Below are 19,454 nucleotides of genomic sequence, written 5' to 3'. Positions count from 1 at the left end.
TTGCTGTTTGGGAGTGGACCATGCACGTGTGGCAGTAACAGATCCCATGCGCTGCCAGGCCTGCTACCTGCTTGGGGAAAGGTTGTGCGCAGCCCGGTTAGAGGCTGTGGAGAATATGTCCCCACCAGATGACGACTGCCTGCCTCCTTCCGGGACGGTGCGGCGTCACCAGTCACCTCCGGGTAAGGTGGACTTTTGGCAGATTCCCCAAGGGGGTGGGGGTTCCCGGCATCGCACGGGACGTACCCACCGGGGAACGCCTTCGGCTGCTTTGGGGGCTCCGCCTTCCAAACGCCGTAAAAGCGATGAGCTAGACACGCTTGAGCGTAGAGCACAAGACCTACGCCAAGAAGTGGATTCTCTGGACTGTGGCGATGAGGAGGATGTTCTCTCCATTCACGCCCCGGATGAGATGGATTTTGAGGAGAGCACATCTGGTTACCAGGACGAACCTTCTGTTGCTGGTTCAGTGGCCCCCTCTCATGCTGGCTCTGCTGGCTCAGATGAGCCGCCGTCAGCATCTGAGGCTCTGCGCCTCCTCCTGGAGAGGATAGCGGCTTCTCTGAGCCTTGAATTGTCGGATCCCGAAGGCGACAAAGTGCAGATCCCTATGTGTCCCCAGTTCGCGGTTGCATTCCGCGAGAGCTGGGCGAGGATGCAGGTCACGGCTGCCTCTCGGAAGCGCTTCCGCCCCTTCAGGGAGACAAATCCATGGACATACATGACCGGCCAGGACTCCATGGGGATTGCTGCATACCCTGCTATGGATCACGTAGTGGCAGCTACCTTCCTCAATGATGCTGAGATCATAGGTAGCAAGGGCCCGCAGCTACGACCTGGTCTTGACAGAACCAGTGACCAGCTTCTTGGCAGCACCTTTGGTGTCGTCACTATCATGGCTCGCCTTAATAATGCGGCCATGCTGCTGGGCTCCTACCTGGCGCAATTGATCCCTACGCTCCAAGGTGGCACCCAGGACCGGACGGACGAAGCAGTGGAGGTGTCCAGGCTGCTCGGCCTTCTGCAGTCGGAGTTGGTGCGAGCCAACGGCCAGGCAGTGGCCTCAGTGGTGGCTTCGCGCCGCCATCTCTGGGCGAACCAGTCAAAGAAGCTTCCTGAGCATGTAAAGAAGTCTTTCTGTGAGCTCCCCTTCACGCCGGGTATTACCTTTGGCAGAGGGGTGGATGACATACTACGTCAGACAGAGAGTCTGCGCAGGGACAGGGATATCCTAGAGAAGTTCGCAGGTGACACACGCTCAAAGCCTGCCCCCAAGAGGCAGTGGTCACATCCGAGCCAAGGGCTCTCTGCTCACATGCAGCAGCGCCTTGGTCCTGTCTATCAGCAGCCCCACCAGGCCCAGCCCAAGTTCCAAGCCCAGCCCCAGGGGCAGTGGCAAGGGGGCCAAGGACGGGGGAAGAAACACTACAAAGGGCATAAGGGGCGTGGAGGCCCCTCTGCCGGACGGGGTCAATCCTCAGGGAAGAACCCCGGCCGCGGGCAGTCTACCTGACTGCCAAGCGGCCGACTTCGGGCGCTTCTCCCAGGCCCAAAGGGCAAACTGGGAGGAGCGTGTGGGGTCCCCTTGGGTGTTGGACACAGTCCTAAGGGGGTACAAACTCCAATTCCGTTGTCGGCCGCCGCCCTTCAGGGGCATGCGAGTAACTACTGTGTCCGATCCTGCAAAACGGGTGGTTCTCCGGCTGGAGATCACCTCTCTTATCGCCAAAAGAGCGATCAGGAAGTTAGAGCCTTCAGAACAGCTGGATGGGTTCTACTCCAGGTACTTCATCGTTCCAAAGAAGGACGGTGGTTACCGTCCCGTTCTGGACCTGCGCATGTTCAATCGCTGCTTGAAGAACCTGACATTCAAGATGCTGTCCCCGGCTCGAGTGCTGCAAGCCATGTCCCAGGGGCTATGGTTCACCACGCTGGATCTAAAGGATGCATATTTCCATGTGCCCATCCATCGGTGTCACTGGAAATATCTCCGGTTTGCCTTCGAGGGAGAGGCCTACGAATATCAGGTACTTCCCTTCGGTCTCTCTCTATCACCACGCACATTCACAAAATGCATGGACGCGGTTCTGGCACCGCTGTCTTCACTAGGCATTCAGGTTTTAAACTACCTGGACGACTGGTTGGTCTGTGCTCAGACCAGGGAGCAGGCTGCCAAGGACACCAGCTTCCTGTTGAAACATATACAGGAGTTGGGGTTAGTCCTGAACGAGAAAAAGAGTCGGTTGTCCCCTTCACAGAGGGTAGTCTTCATAGGGATAACTATAGACTCGTCAATTATGAAAGCGAGTCTGCCCAGCAGGAGGGTCGACAAGATTATGGCCTTTATCCGCAGGTTTCGGCTAGGCCGTACAGTATCTGTCAAGGGTTGCCAACGACTGCTGGGTCTGCTGACATCGGCCTCGTCGTTGGTCCCCTTAGGTCTTCTTCATCTCCGGCCGTTGCAGCGTTGGTTCAACGCCCACAAGCTGCATCCACGGCGACACAGACACCGCCGTCTTTCAGTGACGCGGAAGTGTGTACTAGCTCTAACCCGGTGGCGTTCTCGCTCCTTCTTGGAGACAGGAGTTACGCTCAGCAGGATGACACGCAGGGAACTGGTGTGCACAGATGCTTCTCCGATGGGTTGGGGGGCGGTGTACAGAGGCATGGCGGCCAGCGGCCGCTGGGATCCGCCATGGTCTCGACGGCACATAAACATTCTGGAGTTCAGGGCTGTGTGCCTGGCTCTGCAGCGTTTTCTACCCTACCTGGACGGTCGGCACGTTCTGGTGCGATCGGACAGCACCGCGGTTGTGGCCTATATCAACCATCAGGGGGGATTGAGGTCCCGTCATCTCCACGAGATGACGAAGGAGCTCTTGGTTTGGGCTCATACCCACTTCCTGTCTCTCCGGGCTGCGCATGTCCCGGGAGTCTTGAACTCCGCGGCAGACATGCTGTCAAGAGATGGACCGCGAGAGGGGGACTGGCGTCTCCACCCTCAGGTCGTGCAACAGCTGTGGGACAGGTTTGGGAGGGCACAGGTAGATCTGTTTGCCTCCCGGGAGAACGCTCACTGCCCCAGGTGGTTCTCATTGACGAGTCCTCCGGGACCTCTGGGCCTAGACGCCCTGTCTCACGACTGGCCTCTGACGTTGCTTTATGCTTTCCCCCCGTTTCCTCTGATCCAGGCAACGCTGGACAGGGTCAAGGAGTGGGATCATCAGTTGCTCCTGATAGCCCCATGGTGGCCGAGACGCCCTTGGTTCAGCATGCTGCTGTCTCTGGTCTCGGGAACGCCGTGGAAGTTGCCTCTGAGGCCCGACCTGCTGTCACAGGCTCAGGGAACCCTTTGGCATCCACGTCCCAATCACCTCCAGCTATGGGCCTGGCCCCTGAGAGGCGTAGGTGGTCAGGTTTAGGACTGGGGGAGGGGGTTATGCGTACATTGGCAGGTTCTAGAGCCCCCTCTACCGTTGCGTCGTATCGGGATAAGTGGCGCCTGTTCTGCACTTGGTGCGAGACCTATGGCTCCGATCCTGAACGCTGTGAAGCGCAGGTGGTAGTGCAGTTTCTTCAGTCGCTACTAGATAAGGGTAGGGCGGCCAACACACTGAAGGTGTATGTTGCCGCTATCGCTGCATGCCATTCTGACAGACGGCTGGGTAAGAATGAACTGGTGTTAGACTTCATGAAGGGAGTGCGACGCCTCCACCCAGTGAGAGCCCCTCAGGTTCCCATCTGGGACCTTAGTTTGGTGCTCTCTGCGCTTGAGAAGCCTCCCTTTGAGCCCCTGGGGACTTCTTCTCTCCGTCACCTTTCCTTGAAGGTGGCGTTTCTACTGGCAGTCACTTCCGCTAAGAGGGTCGGTGAGCTCCACGCACTCTCGGTGAGTGAGGAGTGTCTGAGGATGAGACCTGACAAGTCAGGCGTCACCTTGCGACCCAATCCCTCTTTTCTGCCAAAGGTTCTGTCTGTAGAACATGTGAACCGACCGCTACACCTGTCGGCTTTCTTGGGTGTGGACGGTTTGGGTAATACTCCGCACGTCCTATGCCCGGTAAGGGCTTTAAACGCTTACATCGAGAGAACAAGAGCGATCAGGCTGACTGATCAGCTCTTTGTCTGCTATGGAGATAGAGTCCTGGGTCAAGGGCTCTCGAAGCAAAGACTCTCACATTGGCTTGTTGACACCATTGCCTGTGCGTACAACTTGGCTGGACAGACTATGCCGTCCGCGGTAGTGGCACACTCCATTCGGCGTGTGGCCACTTCTTGGGCACAGCTTAAGGGGGTTCCCCTGTCTGAAATCTGTGCCTCAGCCAGTTGGGCATCGCCGGGTACATTCACCAGGTTCTACCGGGTCAATGTAGTTCCGGAGAATCGGGTGGAACAAGCTGTCCTGGAGGTTGCCTCTGCTCCGGCGGAGACAGTGGGCACCTCTTTGTGAGTTGGACTTGGAGCGGGCCGCTCCCACGGGGAGGGCTTGAGCTCCTAGTTTTATTTGTTAATTTATTTTGATAGATCGCCGACTGATCTGGTAGTGTACTATCATATATTGGAGTGATCCAATATAGCGCTACATAACGAAGGTTACGTATGTAGCCACGGTTATGTGAGCGATTGGATCACTCCAATCTGGCTACGGAGATCTATCGCGCCTCGGAAAGGGCACGAGGAAGAAGGAAGTGACGCGCGGGGCAAAGTGCATACGGAGGCTCCGCCTCGCGCACGTCACTTCCCGTACTTTATGCACGGGAATCATCGGTAAGTCTGCTCGTAGCTCCGCCTAGCGGAGGAACTATCATATATTGGAGTGATCCAATCGCTCACATAACCGTGGTTACATACGTAACCTTCGTTATAGTTTACTGAGGTATCACACTGTCTCTCTGCATTTGATGTATATGTTCTTACCTTGCTTACTGTAAGTCTCTCTAGATAAGAGCGTCTGCTAAATGCCTAAATTCTAAATTGTAAGGAGGTGTCTGAGACCCCCAAAACATGCCTTGCAAAAGCATGAAGATCAAAATCCCAATTCCACATCACAGCCGTTTGACTCTACATCAAGGGCTTGTGTGAGGGCAGGAGGAGTCAACATTCCACCGACTCTGTCATCTTGTCCTCCCGTCTCCACTGACCTCGCAATCGTTTTGCAGCGGCGTCAAACCCAGACCAGGCAGCTACAAAGAGCTGCTCGGCGCCACAAACGCTAAGCGAACCTGACAGCTAACCTGGATTAGAGACGGTGTAACATCAGCTAATCGTAGCTCTTAATATGCATCATATGAGGAGTTCTCCACCTCCACTTCTACAGAGGAGAGACTTTGATCTTCCGACGGGGATTAGGAGACCGGGGGACAGGGTGGTACGACCGCAGGCTGGGCAGGGTGCACGGGGGTAAAGAGACTGTCTGCAGCCAGACCATGATGTCAGTATGAAGTGATTAGGAATGACTGACATTTAAACATTTTTGTAATTCTATTAAAATGTCTATAATAATTTGCCCTAATGACATGATATGCCACACATAGTGAATTAAAAGATAATGAGATCTCCCAATAGATCAGTGGTTCTCAAACTTTTCAAGCCGCGACCCCCCAAAACAATCATATTTTAACTGGGGACGCCCCCACCCTGACGTTGAGGAATTACATTTTGTATAACACGGTTCTTTGTGAAAATTTCTGCCTCTAATATTTGACAATTTGACCAATGTTTAATATTTTAGAGGTATTAAAAAGTACATAAATGTGCAGATACCCTCTATACACTTAAACTTTATGTTGGTTTGTTTACAGTTGAGTGAGAAAACAATGTTGCACATTAAGTTAATCATCTGGACAACCCACAGGTTGAGAACCACTGCAATAGATAGTAGAGATTACAAGAATATATCATTATTAGAAGACCGGGGGTCCCTAACACAACAAATGTATAGATGGGCGTCCGGAAGGAACACCAGTTGCTTTCCCCTCCATCAGGTGCCCCGGCTGGCTGAGGCATTATAGAGACCAGGATTACTGCATGTTTTTGTGAGGGTATCTACCCTAGGAGACAGGCGGAGAACATGCAAACTCCACACAGAAAGGCCCTATCGCCAACCCCACCTAGGGTGTGGGCGCTGATGACGCGGAGGAGGGAACACGCCCCCAGCGCCCACAGCGTCCCCCGGCGGGAATCGAACCCAGGACCTTCTAGCTGTGAGGCGACAGCTAGAAGGATAAAATAAATAAAGGATAAAATAAAATATAAACTCCATATATGGGCATTCCCAGAAACAAAATCCCTTTTATGCCCATATATGGAGATTTATGATGTCATCAATCCCAGGCCCTAACTGCCCCAAAAGCCTGCTTTACTCTGTTTCACACCCTACCTTCCCCAAAAACGTTAATATTAAGTCCATATATGTATATGGATATATTAATAAAGGATGAAATAAATAAAATGTCCATGTACAGTATGGTCATTCCCAGATGATCCCCTCTTATAAGGAGATCCCCAGGCATCAAACCCAGGCCCTAGCTCGCCAAAGCATTGCTTGGCTTTACTAATTAACATACGTTTTATGCCCATATATGGAGATCCCTGTCAAAAAGGAATCAATATTAATGCCCATATTTGGTAATGCCCATATATGGGCATGTTTTGACATAACATTGTTGACTATCATGCAGGGGTCTCCATATGGCTAACTAGTCCGATATACATCACTGGCCAGATGGCCAAGAATTGGCGCGACCTCGCGGTCGCATGTCTCCCTGAGGCATCTTACTAGTATACAGTGTGTGTGTGTGTGTGTGTGTGTGTGTGTGTGTGTGTGTGTGTGTGTGTGTGTGCGCGCGTGTGTTAGTGTGTACCTGGGGCTGTTGCAGGAGCGCTCCCGGTACATCACCCCTCCCCCACAGGTCCGGGAACACTCGGACCACTGGGACCAGGCTGACCAGTGGCCGTGGACTGCCTTGGGGCCGTGCTCCCCATGTTTCACACACTGACCCCTCCGACACCACTGGACAGGAACACACAAACACGACAATGACTTTCTAAACTATAACCTAAAATGATTATTTTTGTCAAAAATGCAAGTGAGCATAGTTTAACTCCTTGAACACCCTGTCAGGGAGAATCCTCCGTCTGACCCTCGCCACCTCCTTTCTCTGTAAATACACATTATTAGTCTACTGAGCATGATGTTTTGTAAGGGGGGAAACAAAAGGAAAAGAATGGAAAGAAACAATAAAAGTAGTGTTATTGTCATCAGTATAGGAATGGCTGAATGACCTGAGGTTCCTGCATTGGACCTCAGCCCAGAACCCCCCCCATAGCACACACACACACACACACACACACAAATTCGCACGCACGCACGCACGCACGCACGCACGCACGCACGCACGCACGCACGCACGCACGCACGCACGCACATGCATGCACGCACACACACACCACACCTGGGCCGGTCTGAGCCAAAGCGTAACGTATACACTTGCATAACAGCACCTCTGTCTGTCTGTCTCTCTCTCCATCAATATGGTCTTTCAAAATGGAAAGGAGTCTTGTCCTTATGGCGCACTTAACAATGGACAAACACTCACACAGCTGTGTCTGTGTGCGTGCGTGCGCGCGCGCGCGCGCGCGCGCGTGTGTGTGTGTGTGCGCGTGCGCGCGTGCGCGCGTGCGTGCGTGCGTGCCTGCATGCATGCCTGTGTGGTAAAAGTACTCATTGTTCAAAAATATTTAGAAAATAACTAGTTTAAAATGGCAAAAATAAAAGGCTGAAGTGTGTGTGTTTTGTAATAAAAATCTACAAAGTAACTTGCAGCTAAAGTTAGTAGTAGTTACTTTACACCATTGGTGTGCTTGCGCGCATGCTTGTTTACGTGTGTGTGTGTGCGTGTGTGTGTGTGTGTGTGTGTGTGTGTGTGTGTGTGTGTGCGTGCGTGCGTGCGTGCGTGCGTGTGTGCGTGCGCGTGCGTGTGTTTGTGTGCGCATGCGTGTGAGTCAGAGCAGGTAGAGTGGAGTTGAGCAGGGCTGTAGTTATGTAGTTATGTAGTTATGTAGTTATGTAGTAATGTAGCTCCACTCCACTAAGCTCTGCTCAAACTCACTCACCGCTCGTCTACACCCCCCCCCCCCCCCCTCTCTGCTTAAAATGCTCATCCAAAAAAAAAACCTGCATTGTACTTTTGCTCCAAACAGACGCTTTGATGTTTAGAGGCCCGTTGCACAAACCAACTGGAGCACACTGTGCTCTCCTGACACCCACACATGTACCCTCTACCATCACTGTGAGCTCTATTAATAGAGCCTTATATAGACCACTGCTTCTCAAAGTGGGGTAAGGGGGAATCCCAGGGGTCCTTGAGGGGCTTCCAGGCGGTCCACCATGCAGCCAAATGAGGAACAATTAGGGGCTGTGTACACACAGTGTTTTTTTGTTTTTGTTTTTTTGTTCCATTGGCAGCGCCAGGCTGCCGTATTACATGGTATGGACGGGTTTCTGGTCCACGTTACATTGATAAGAACTAGATGCGTGCGCAAGGTCGGTACCAAAATTAGCCAATGAAACCAGCGCTCCCCAAAACAACAGGTTTGGGGATTGGTAGGAATTGATTACATGATACAGTCACCTGTGCATTTAGTCTCAATGTTTGTAAACAGGAAACCCGTCTATAGATGGACCCCATCACCTGTGGGTCAGGGGTCCCAGAGGGGTCCCCACATAATGTTTTTGCGGGGGATCCTCAGATGACAGTTCTTATAAGACCTTTTTAATACATAAAAAAGGTAATCAACAAGCTGATCAAACATTGGCCAAATTGTCAAATAATATAAGAAATAGGCAAGAATTGTGAAAATAGCCGATATGTAAGCTCACAGCGCCTAGCAACGCTAAGATATGAGCAGAGACCAGCTAAGATATTTTGTGCTAATAACATAGAACATTCGAGCATAGCAATGGTTGATCGGTTTAAACGTTGCAGGTGTTAATAAATGCTGAATGTGAGCGATACAGACATGATATCCAAAGCGCCCCTACACTCATAAAACGCTTAATCACCTTATTCCCTATTTGACACACAGCGTGTTGTCGCTTTTAAGCGGGGCAGTTAAGGAGAACAATACTTCAGTTCTGGAAAGAAGCACCAAAATTTGACAGAGTGTACCTCTTGGGTCATTCTTTAGAAAAATCACATTAGACACTTAATTTTCAAAATGGCCGCCAGTTTTAAAGATGGACGCCTTTTCGGATATGTTTTACAGTACGCCAGCCAGTTAATATTGAATTGTCATAATATTAGAGTTGTTTTGTAGGTTTTAAAACATCCTGAGTTCATTTATTACACTTTTAAAGCAGCCAGAATAACCTTTCTGACTTTTGGTTGGGGTCTTTCCTCACCTGGGACCCCCAGACAGACCCCTGAGCCTATTTCAGTGATCGCTCTGCTCCTGCTCCAGAACAATGTTAAATTAGATCTGAAATATGCTCTGAAATAAAAAATGGCTTGTAGCAAATGACAGAGGTCTTCCACGGGGGGTCCGGGACCCCTGGGGGGTTCCTCAGAGCTACTACAGGGGGCCTGCCAAATCTCGATGAGTTCTTTTTTTTTTTTTTACATTTGAAATTTTGTATGTTTTTATGTATCCTGGTTTTATGTATTGTACTTTGATGGTTTATTAGTATTCTCAGTATTATTTATAATGTTTTTGTGTTAAACAGTTATGGTTGACAGCTGTTACTGCAGGGATTGCAATAATGAAGGTATTGCAACTTTTCACTTTGGGCGCAGAACAACATTTCCGTTTATTGCATTGCACTCACACTGACTGACACACACACACACACACACACACACACACACACACACACACACACACACACACACACACACACACACACACACACACACACACACACTCTTTGTTATTGTCACCCCAAAACCCTCACCTTATCCTCTTATAGAGCCCATGGTCAATTACGCCCAAAGAGATTCACTACAATACAGTAATTTCAGACATGCAGGATATATTCGTCTTAATCATCATCATCATCTTCAATGTCCAACCTCATAGTGTTGACACAGTCTCCACCATAGCATAGAGTGAAAGGCAGGTTATTTGAGCAGCTGCACCGTCCCTTACAACCTGCTTTGCAGACACATTTGATGAGCTCAAGTACTGCCTTTGGAGCAGGGAGAGCAAGAAACCTGAAACCTGGAATATACCCTCCACTCTCTGACTTCCATCTATTTTCTTCGATTGGTGGAAGCACAGGGCAATTTGTCAGGTATGATTTATCCTGCATTTTGACGGAGTTGGCACGGAGGTAATGTGGTAGCAGTGCAGCACGAGTTGGAGGTAGCATCTCACCCTCCTCCAAGTTCGTTGACAGAAATAGTTCCCATCTGAGTAATGTAAACATGGCATGCAAAATGTTCCGACTGCATGTTGATGGAAGCTCACCATTAATAAGATCAGGAGGAATGGCCAATGACCTTGAAGCGGTTAATGGCTTGGTCATCATCATCATCAAGTAGGCATTGACCCATGTCTTTTTAGTGATTCCAAAAAATGTTCTTCCCCAGTCGGCACCTGAAAAACTATGTACGCAAGGGAACCCTTGACATTTGTAACATCCAATAACTTGAACTCACTCGAATATATCAATTTCCTTTTTTGTACCGGAGGCAAGGACTTGATAAGGACGATTCCTTATCAAGGTATCAGCCTCTTCATGTGTTTGCACTTCCTCAAAAGCATGTCCCTTGATGAAGGTATCGTATTATGATGCCTACTTTGTCATACCGGACAAATTGCCCTGAGCTTCCATCAATTGAAAAAAAAGAAAGAAAAAAAAAAGATGGAATTCAGAGAGTGGAGGGTATGTTCCAGACAGGTTTCTTGCCCTCCCTGCTGCAAAGGCAAAGCTCATCAAATGTGTTTGCAAAGCAGGTTACAAGGGACGGTGGGGGTAACGATAACAAAGAGGTGTGTGTGTTGTGTTGTCAGTGTGACTGCAGTGTAATAAATGGACATGTTGGACTGCTCGCCCAAAGTAAGAAGTTGCAATACCTTAATTCTTGCAATCCCTGCAGTAACACCTGTGAACCTGTCTGTCTAACACAAAAATGTTATAAATAATACTGAGAATACTAATGAAAACAGTTTCAAATGTAAAAAAAAGAAAGAAAAAAAAACTTCCCCATCAAGATTCGGCAGGCCCCCTGTAGTAACTCTGAGGATCCCCTAGGGGTCCCGGACCCCCTGTGGAAGACCCCTGGGTATTTGATACTATTCATTTTTGCTTTCAGAGCCCAGTTACAACAACTTTAATGCTTCAGTTATGATTTAATTTAACATTGCTCTGGAGCAGGAGCAAAGCGATTACTAAGATAGGCTCAGGGGTCTGTTTGGGAGGTCCTGGGTGAGGAAAGACCCCAACCAAAAGTCAGAAAGGTTATTCTGGCTGCTTTAAAAGTGTAGTAAATGAACTCAGGATGTTTTAAAACCTACAAAACAACTCTAATATTATGAAAATCGGACATTAACTGGCTGGCGTACTGTTCAGAGGCAGCCATCTTGGAAACATGGCAGCCATTTTGATTTTTCAGTGTCTAACGTGTTTTATCATAGGAACAACCCCTAAGGAGTACTTGTGAAAGGTTTTAGGTTTCTTTCCACTTGTGAAGTATTTTAGTGCAAAAATGCATTTATCTGCCCCGCTATTTAGATTTTAACCACTTTAACCATAATTTTATGCTTTAACTATTGAAAAATAGCAGATCTACAAGCTCACAGCACGGCATTGAGTGCTGCGCTGAGCTTGTAGATCTGCTATTTTTGAGAAAATCATGACAATTTGTGCAAATCTTTGAATAAATCTTTTCTAAAGCGAACATTTGTAACTCAAATATTTGCTTTTTTTTCAAAAAAAAACTTAGAAAGATTTAGAAGACATATAGAATCGGGTCAAATCGGGCACGGTGGCGCAGTCAGTAGTGCTGTCGCCTCACAGCTAGAAGGTCCTGGGTTCGATTCCCGCCGGGGGACGCTGTGGGTGCTGGGGGCGTGTTCCCTCCTCCGCGTCATCAGTGCCCACACCCTAGGTGGGGTTGGCAAAAGGGCCTTTCTGTGTGGAGTTTGCATGTTCTCCCCGTGTCTCCTAGGGTAGATACCCTCACAAAAACATGCAGTAATCCTGGTCTCTATAATGCCTCCCCCTGGCCAGCCGGGGCGCCTGATGGAGGGGACTGGAACTGTTTGGAATAACGTGTTCCTTCCACGCGCTACGTCCAACCGGGGAAGCTCCCCCTGTCAGGTGATAAGAAGCGGCCTGCTCACTCCTCATGCACTGAAGGAAGCATGAGCTCAGTTCAGGGCCCTCCCCAGGTTGGCAGAGGGAGAGCAGAGCCCAGGATTACAGCTTAGGCAATTGGCACCGGGTGAAAAAATGGGTTACAAAAATCGTGGGATAAAAATTTAAATTAAAAAAAAAGAATCGGGTCAAAAATATTCAAAGACTTGCACAAATAAATGTTCACAATTTTTTCTAAAATAGCAGATCTACAAGCTCGCAGTAGATCTGCTATTGTTTAATGGTCAAAGCATGAAATTATGGTTAAAGGTCTTAATGGGTCAATGACAGAATTAACTAATGAGATGGTTACTCACCATATCGGGTCCACAGGTGGTCCCCTCTGCAGCAGGCATGAACTTGGTTTCACATCGGTGTCCCGTACGATGACACCACAGCGACTTACAGATGTCCTGTGACGCAAAACAAACACACAAAGGACGAGATGAGATGTCTGTCAAAGGTGAGTTACATTGTAGGCATTTAGCAGACGCTCTTATCCGGAGCAACAAGCCAGGGTAAACACATGCATCAAAAGGATCACAGGTAAACCGAGAATATATCAGTAGGAACAATATACTAGCAAAATAATAATCTGTACATTGAAAACAATGAACATCTGTCTAAATAGCATGCTATCTAAAATTATTTTTTTTGAGTGGTGCAAACCACTTTGTCCCGTGTCTGTCCGGACTGTCATTGGTCAATTGGTGTCTGTTTGTACGTATGGACAGGGTCACATTTGGTGAAGTTTCGTGGGACACTCAATTAAATTAAAGAGGTGGTGCCATAGTGTTGGCCTTTCATCTATTTTGTTTGTCTATGGAGTTAATATTACTCTTATAGACCTCCTTGTGTGGTTGCAAATACCGGTATGTCTTCCCTGTGTATTTTTGTTTTCTTCCTGAAAGCTGAAAGCCTTTGAATCAAAAGGCCCAATCGAAATACACCGATTTTATGACGAGATAAAATCCTCCTCTCCCACTACAACAACTGTGGGCGCGGCTAACTCAAACACACGTGTGTGTTTTGTGACGCCCATTCAAAGGACGCCAGGTTCAAAGTCTGGTGATGGGAGGAGTTAGGTTGTCTCTATATCTGCTAAATGTAGATAAATGTAGTCCTCTTTCATTTATAAAGACAGGGAGGTTCCTTCATCAGCTCTCCCAGTACACATAATTACAGATGATTGTTTTACTAGACTAGTAAGACGCCCTAAGGGCAAGAAGCGACCTCGCGCACACTGACGCTTTGGCATGGGATCAACTTTGACCAGAAAAACGAACAGACCCGGTTGGTTGTTTAAGTTGGACAAAATGTGGCCAAAATGTGTCTGTATTTTCCAAAATATGGAGATGACCGACGTCTCATAGAAGTTTGATGTCATAGATCACATGAGACTGACACTATGGCCCTCATTAATCAACGTGGTGCAGATCAAAATTTGGGTGTACACCGAAATTTAGGGAAGTCTCGACATTTATCATTTCAACTTGACTTTGACGTTGGCGCAGGGTAGGGTCAAATCTCACGTCAAGTCCAGAGGTGGTGTAGGATTCATCCTACACCACTTTGTTCCATTGTAGACGTGCGGAGCAGCATTGTCTAACTATCTGACAGGCAATGGACACATGTATCCACTCGAAAATGTATATCCAACACAAATAATAAATAATCCCTGTGAAAATATTACATTTTATAAAAGCATAGCCTATTATAGCCAGCTACATCATGGACATATGCACGCCGATTTTATTTCCAAGTTGCAATGACAAGCAATTAAAATCTAGCAATATAGAAGCAATCTACTGTTAAGTGCTTTAACAGTCTAAATCTTAAGATTGCAGACCTGGCTCAGAACAAGCACATATATAGCCTACGAACGCATGCGAGAGCATTTTCGGGACCAGCGCGGCGCCGCTGTGATCTTACATTACCGTGAGGCGTGAGCCTCCAATTGATACAGTGACGCGAGTCCTTTTAAATATGGATAAAACCCGAAGGTCCAAACCTGGCTGTGCCCAGCCCAACGCACGCACGCTGCGGATGATTTATTTGGGGGTCCACGGCCCACCGGGGAGAAGACCAGCCCATGCGGGAACGGTGCATGATTGCAAGTTCAAGCACTCAAACACGCATTGTGCTCGTCGGCGTCGCTGAAATTGGGTTAAATTTAAATCCAAAACGTAACTGTGGGGTCTCTCAATTTATACAGTCGCTACAGTACTGTAGTAGGCCTACACTATGCTGGAGTTAATGATGAAACCCGACGTGGTGAGACCGTGACATTCTTTTCGTGGACCGTGAGGTATCCAACTTATACAAGTATGTCCTATATGGAGTTATGTATTAAGGCTAAAACCCACCCGACGCTTCAAACCTTCAGATTATAACTGCCTCCTTGTCAGTATCTCTCAGTAACATCGCATGCACGGCATCCCGTGGTTTCGGGAATACATGATTTTGCTTTCTTTTTTTTGTAACCACTCAAACGCGCACTGCGCCGTCGCCGATATTGGGTTAAATTAATATATTCCATTTGTGACAATGACTGGTGTGGTGTCACTCATGCAGGCTGCAAGCTTAGGCTACTATCTAACATATAATTTAGCGAATGTCTGTCTGAGTGTCTGAGTGTCTGTCTGTCTGTCTGTCACAGCGTTTCTCCTCAGTGGCTGGAGCAATTGATCTGAAATCGCATCACCATTAGCATATGAACACACCTGACACAACTGTGAAGCCCTTCTTTCACTTTCACAAATCGTTTAATTGATATTAATTTATTAGTGAATTAATTTTTCCCATTGACTTATAATGGGAATCGCAAAAACTCACATTCAATATTTTTTTTCTCGCAAACCATAGGGGCTACAGTTACAAAACTCTGAGAGGAGATTTATAATGATATCAAGGATTAAATAAAAAATAACTTTGTCAGTTGGCCTCATGGTGGCGCTATAACAGTCCACTTTACGTTTCGGCCTGTAACTCTTGAACCGTAGGTCGGAAAATTAAAATTATTTTTTCCCTGGATTCCGTGGGTCGAGACGCATCTCCCGATATAGGCCACGCCCATTTGCGTCAGGATAGATTTTCCGCCATTTTGAATTTTCTCCAAAACACACTTTTTGCTCCTTTTCCTACATATTTTCTTCAAATGTCACGAAAATGGGTACACATGATCTCTGAACCCATGCAATGAACATAGTCAAGGGATATTTTGATAGTCCATACCGTTCGTTCGTAACGGGCTTCCAAAGTTAGCGGGAGGGGCCCGTTTTGCAAACAATAGCCATAAATCACAAACAAAACGTCGAGTCAACACTGAATTTCTGCCACACGTTGCGGGTGGCTTACTCAACGAATCCCCAGAAGCATTTCCAATTCCACCCGTAGAGGGCGTCACAAACGCGCAAAACGTAACCGTTTCGTTCCAAAACGCGTTTTTCAGGCGGACCGACCCTCTCAAAAAGAAACACAGACTACTCTGCGGATGGTCTCACGGTCCAAACCGCTGCACACACACACACACACACACACACACACACACACACACACACACACATAGCCATTAAACGAAACGGGTATTTCTTACATTGATGCTCCTACATATTATCATGCAAGTACCAGTTAAAGTTACTTTCCATCCCTCATATACCGTGTGCACAGTGCACATCCCATAACCCACACACTGCACATCATTTCGGAGCTCATATCTTTGAACGGGTAAGGACTAGTACAAAATAAATGGTAATAATGGTTCCACAGTGAACCTAAATGCTGCTGGGCTTGGTGGTGTGTGTGTGTGCGTGCGTGCGTGCGTGCATGTGTGCGTGGTCTGTGTGGGACGCGGACACTCTTTCGTTGTTAGGTCGTATTCAGGTCTTCTAGTCGTAAAATCGGGGCGTTTCGAGAATAATTAAGGGCGTGTTATTTAAATTTCAGCCTGCGCATTTATCAACGCTGGGATCAAATGTACGCCAGGTGTGTCTGTTTAGGACGTTTTCGTAAATGCCACGCAAACGTTGCCCTACGCAAAATTTGGTGAAATTTTTTTTACACTCCATTGATAAATTAGGGCCTATATGTCCATATATGGGCATTCCCAAATATGGGCTTAATGGGCATAAAAGGGCCAAGTGTGACTCACATTTCGGTTGGTTGTTTAAGTTGGACAAAATTTGTCAAAAATGTAGCCATATTTTAGATTTTTTGATTTTGATGCTAAACTTTTTTTTTTTCTGTGGACCATTTGGAACTCCCCCACGTGTTCTAGAGCATTTTGTAAACAACTGGGAAGAGCCATGGGCTGTCCTTTCATGAGGATAAGGAGGACAGGTGGGCGGTACTAAGGTGAAGTGGGTGTGGCCACATAAAAACATAATTTTAACACTTTTTGTACTTTTTGTTTCACAGCACCCCATCTTTAACTCATAAATAGCACCGCTCACTTCACACTTGGTGGGATTTCTCGATTCGGAACAAAAAAGGCAAAAAATTACTTAAGGTGTGCTAAATTGCAGACCTGCTAGGATATTTTCACTATTTCTTCATTTTATTTCCATGTATTTTTTTTTCAACATTTTGAATTTATTGTATTTATTTATTATTTATATATATATTATTAATATTTTTTTCATTTTTTCAAAAATTCAATTAGGAAATATATTTTCCCAACGGACATCCGAAAGACTCAACGATGCAAGTTGGGAATGCATGCTCCACCCGGTTATGCAATACCCGTTCCGTCCTCTCCATCTTTGTCCCTTTTGTGCCCAAATAAGGAGATCTCTGTATCGATCTCTCTGCTTGTGTCCCTTTTATGCCCACATATGGAGATCTCTGTATCCGTCTGTCCATGTCCTTTTTATGCGTGTTTATCCTGTGGAGATCCCTGATGTCATCAATATAGTATGCCTATATAAGGGCATGACCATATATGGGCATCAAGTTTCGACCAACTGGACGCCAAGATTTATTTTTAAACTGCTGGGTAGTTGTTCTCCACATCTGTCTTGCAGCAGGTTCCTTGTCTTATTATGGCGTAACAGATCCAGAGTCTCCAGACCAGCACCAGCACAGGTGCAACAAAGCAGTTCCCCAGCACAATGCCAATGAACAGGGCCCGCCGGTCGTAGTCAGAGGACCAGGACACAGTGACAGTCTTGGCGTCCTCTCCCAGCCTGCTGCTCACCCTACAAGTAACGGAGGTCAGGTCTATTGCGGGCACCACGGTGATCTTGCTGGTGGCCTTGCCAGTCTTCTCATCGTAGGAAATCTCCTCATTTGTGCCGTTGACGTTCCACGTGAACTGGGGCTCTGGTACTCCCTCTGCCTCGCAGGTCAGCTGGACGCCGTTTTGGGTCAGACTGGTGATCACTGGGGCACCTTCCACAGCCAGTTCAAAGGACCGCTGACGTGTTAGGCCAGCCACGGAGACCTCACACACATACAGGCCTGCATGTGCATAGGTCAGCTTTCTGAACAGGGGTTCCTCTGTCTTCTCACCGTCCTTGGTCCATGACACTTTGGCATTGTCTGAAGCGTCCATCTCCATTTTCACCACCAGGGGGTCCTTTACCATCTTCACAACCTTCCCTGTGGGGCTCAGGCTCAGGTCCAAATAGCTAACAGCAATGTACTGTGAAGCTTCCATCTTATCGTTGCCAACCAGTGAACACTTGTATTCGCCAGCGCCGTCTCGTGTGATGGTCGGCAAGGTGTAGGTGTCCGAATCTTCCACCAAAAACGTCTGGCCTTTGAGGTGGAAGTTGTAGCTACTGGGAGCAGGATTGCCGTCCCCATGGCACGTCAGTGTCACGGTGTCCCCTTCTACGATGGGCCCTTCAGGCATCACTGTTAGACTCACCCTCTCTGTTGGGTAGTGGACAGGCAAGGTCAGCGTCTCATCAGACTCCACTGGACCCAGCTTGTGGTCGGAGCGGCAGCTGAAACGGGCGCCCACGTCCTCCCTGGTGGCCGTGTACTGGAGAGAGGAGGAAGTGGTGGACAGACCCGTTCTGGGGTCTGTCGTCACAGTGGAGACCACAACGATGCGTTCCCCATCAGCTGCAAGCGGCAGGCCATTCTTCTGCCACGTGAGCTCAGCAGCAGGGTGGGCGCCGCTCACAACGCACGTTCCCAACTCTGTGAGTTTGTCCTTCTCCAGGAGCTTCGCTTTGTCCACAATCTCAGGTTGGACTGTCGCGTAAACCACAACAGAGGAGCTACGCACCCGCACGTCATACTGAGAAACCATCATGCAGGTGTAGACCCTCTGGTCCCTCAGCGCACTCTGGCTGATAATCAGGTTGGATCTGTCGTCGATGCTGACCCGCGTGCCATCAGCACTGTCTGTGCCCAACACACTGGCGGCCTTGTCGAAGTGCTTGATCAACACGACCGGGGTGCCGTCGTCTTGCACGTATTTCCACATGGTGAGAACCAGTTTGTCCCACAAAGGAGTTGTGTCGTTACACGGCACCACAGTGGTTTCCCCGTATATGCCGACGACCGTTTCCATGCTCCGTGCTTGATGGAGCATCCCGGTGCCGATGAGGAGGACAAGCAACAGGAACGCGGACAAATTCATTTGAAATCTGTTAGAACCCGAGTCTTGTAAGAGGTCGTCGGAGATTCCAAGAGCATTGGTTGAATTCAATACTGTATCTCTGAGATTACTGTTCCTATTATTTATATATGGTTGGCCGCAGTGCTTGAGTCATCACAATGAGTCAGTCATAACCATATATGGAGTCCTGATGTCAGCCATGCCCAAATATGGAGTCTATGATGTCAGACTGAGATATGTCAGTTAGCTCCATAAATGGAGTTCCTGGTTGTCCTCACTCTGAGAGAACGCGGACATTATTTGTTCATTATTTGATCTCGCCGCGTCCTCCAATGTCTCAAAATGACGCAGAGGGGTACATGACTCCTGCTGCTGTCTGCTTTGAGTAAATGAGGAGGGACATGACTCCCCCTGCTGTCTACTTTGAGTAAATGAGGAAGTGATCCGCGGTGGAAAACGACTGATAAATCATAGTGATTTTATCATTATAATGGATAAGCCTAAACAAACCAGTTCACATGAACA

At 48.0% G+C, this 19,454-nt stretch overlaps 2 protein-coding genes across 3 annotated transcripts in view; both read right to left on the bottom strand.

The window, feature by feature from the left end:
* Positions 1 to 19,454, bottom strand: part of adamts18 (ADAM metallopeptidase with thrombospondin type 1 motif, 18) — a 78,121-nt gene that overhangs the window by 41,592 nt on the left and 17,075 nt on the right. For both annotated transcript variants that reach the window (XM_080730670.1, XM_080730671.1), the window contains exons 8-9: positions 12,676 to 12,771; positions 6,864 to 7,012 (exon numbers count right to left, since the gene is read on the bottom strand). In XM_080730670.1, coding sequence (XP_080586796.1) covers positions 6,864 to 7,012; positions 12,676 to 12,771 — 245 coding nt within the window. The remainder of the gene's footprint in view (positions 1 to 6,863; positions 7,013 to 12,675; positions 12,772 to 19,454) is intronic.
* LOC308288014 (CD166 antigen homolog) lies at positions 17,340 to 18,881 on the bottom strand (the record flags this gene model as incomplete). Its single annotated transcript, XM_080729360.1, has 1 exon — positions 17,340 to 18,881. One exon carries the CDS (start codon positions 18,879 to 18,881, stop codon positions 17,340 to 17,342), a length of 1,542 nt encoding a protein of 513 aa, XP_080585486.1.

The sequence above is a fragment of the Nannobrachium achirus genome, assembly GCF_963921795.1.
Source record: "Nannobrachium achirus genome assembly, chromosome: 7".
Classification (NCBI taxonomy): Eukaryota; Metazoa; Chordata; class Actinopteri; order Myctophiformes; family Myctophidae; genus Nannobrachium; species Nannobrachium achirus.
The sequence above is the reverse complement of the archived record's forward strand: the minus strand, read 5'-3'. Positions and strand labels throughout refer to the sequence as shown.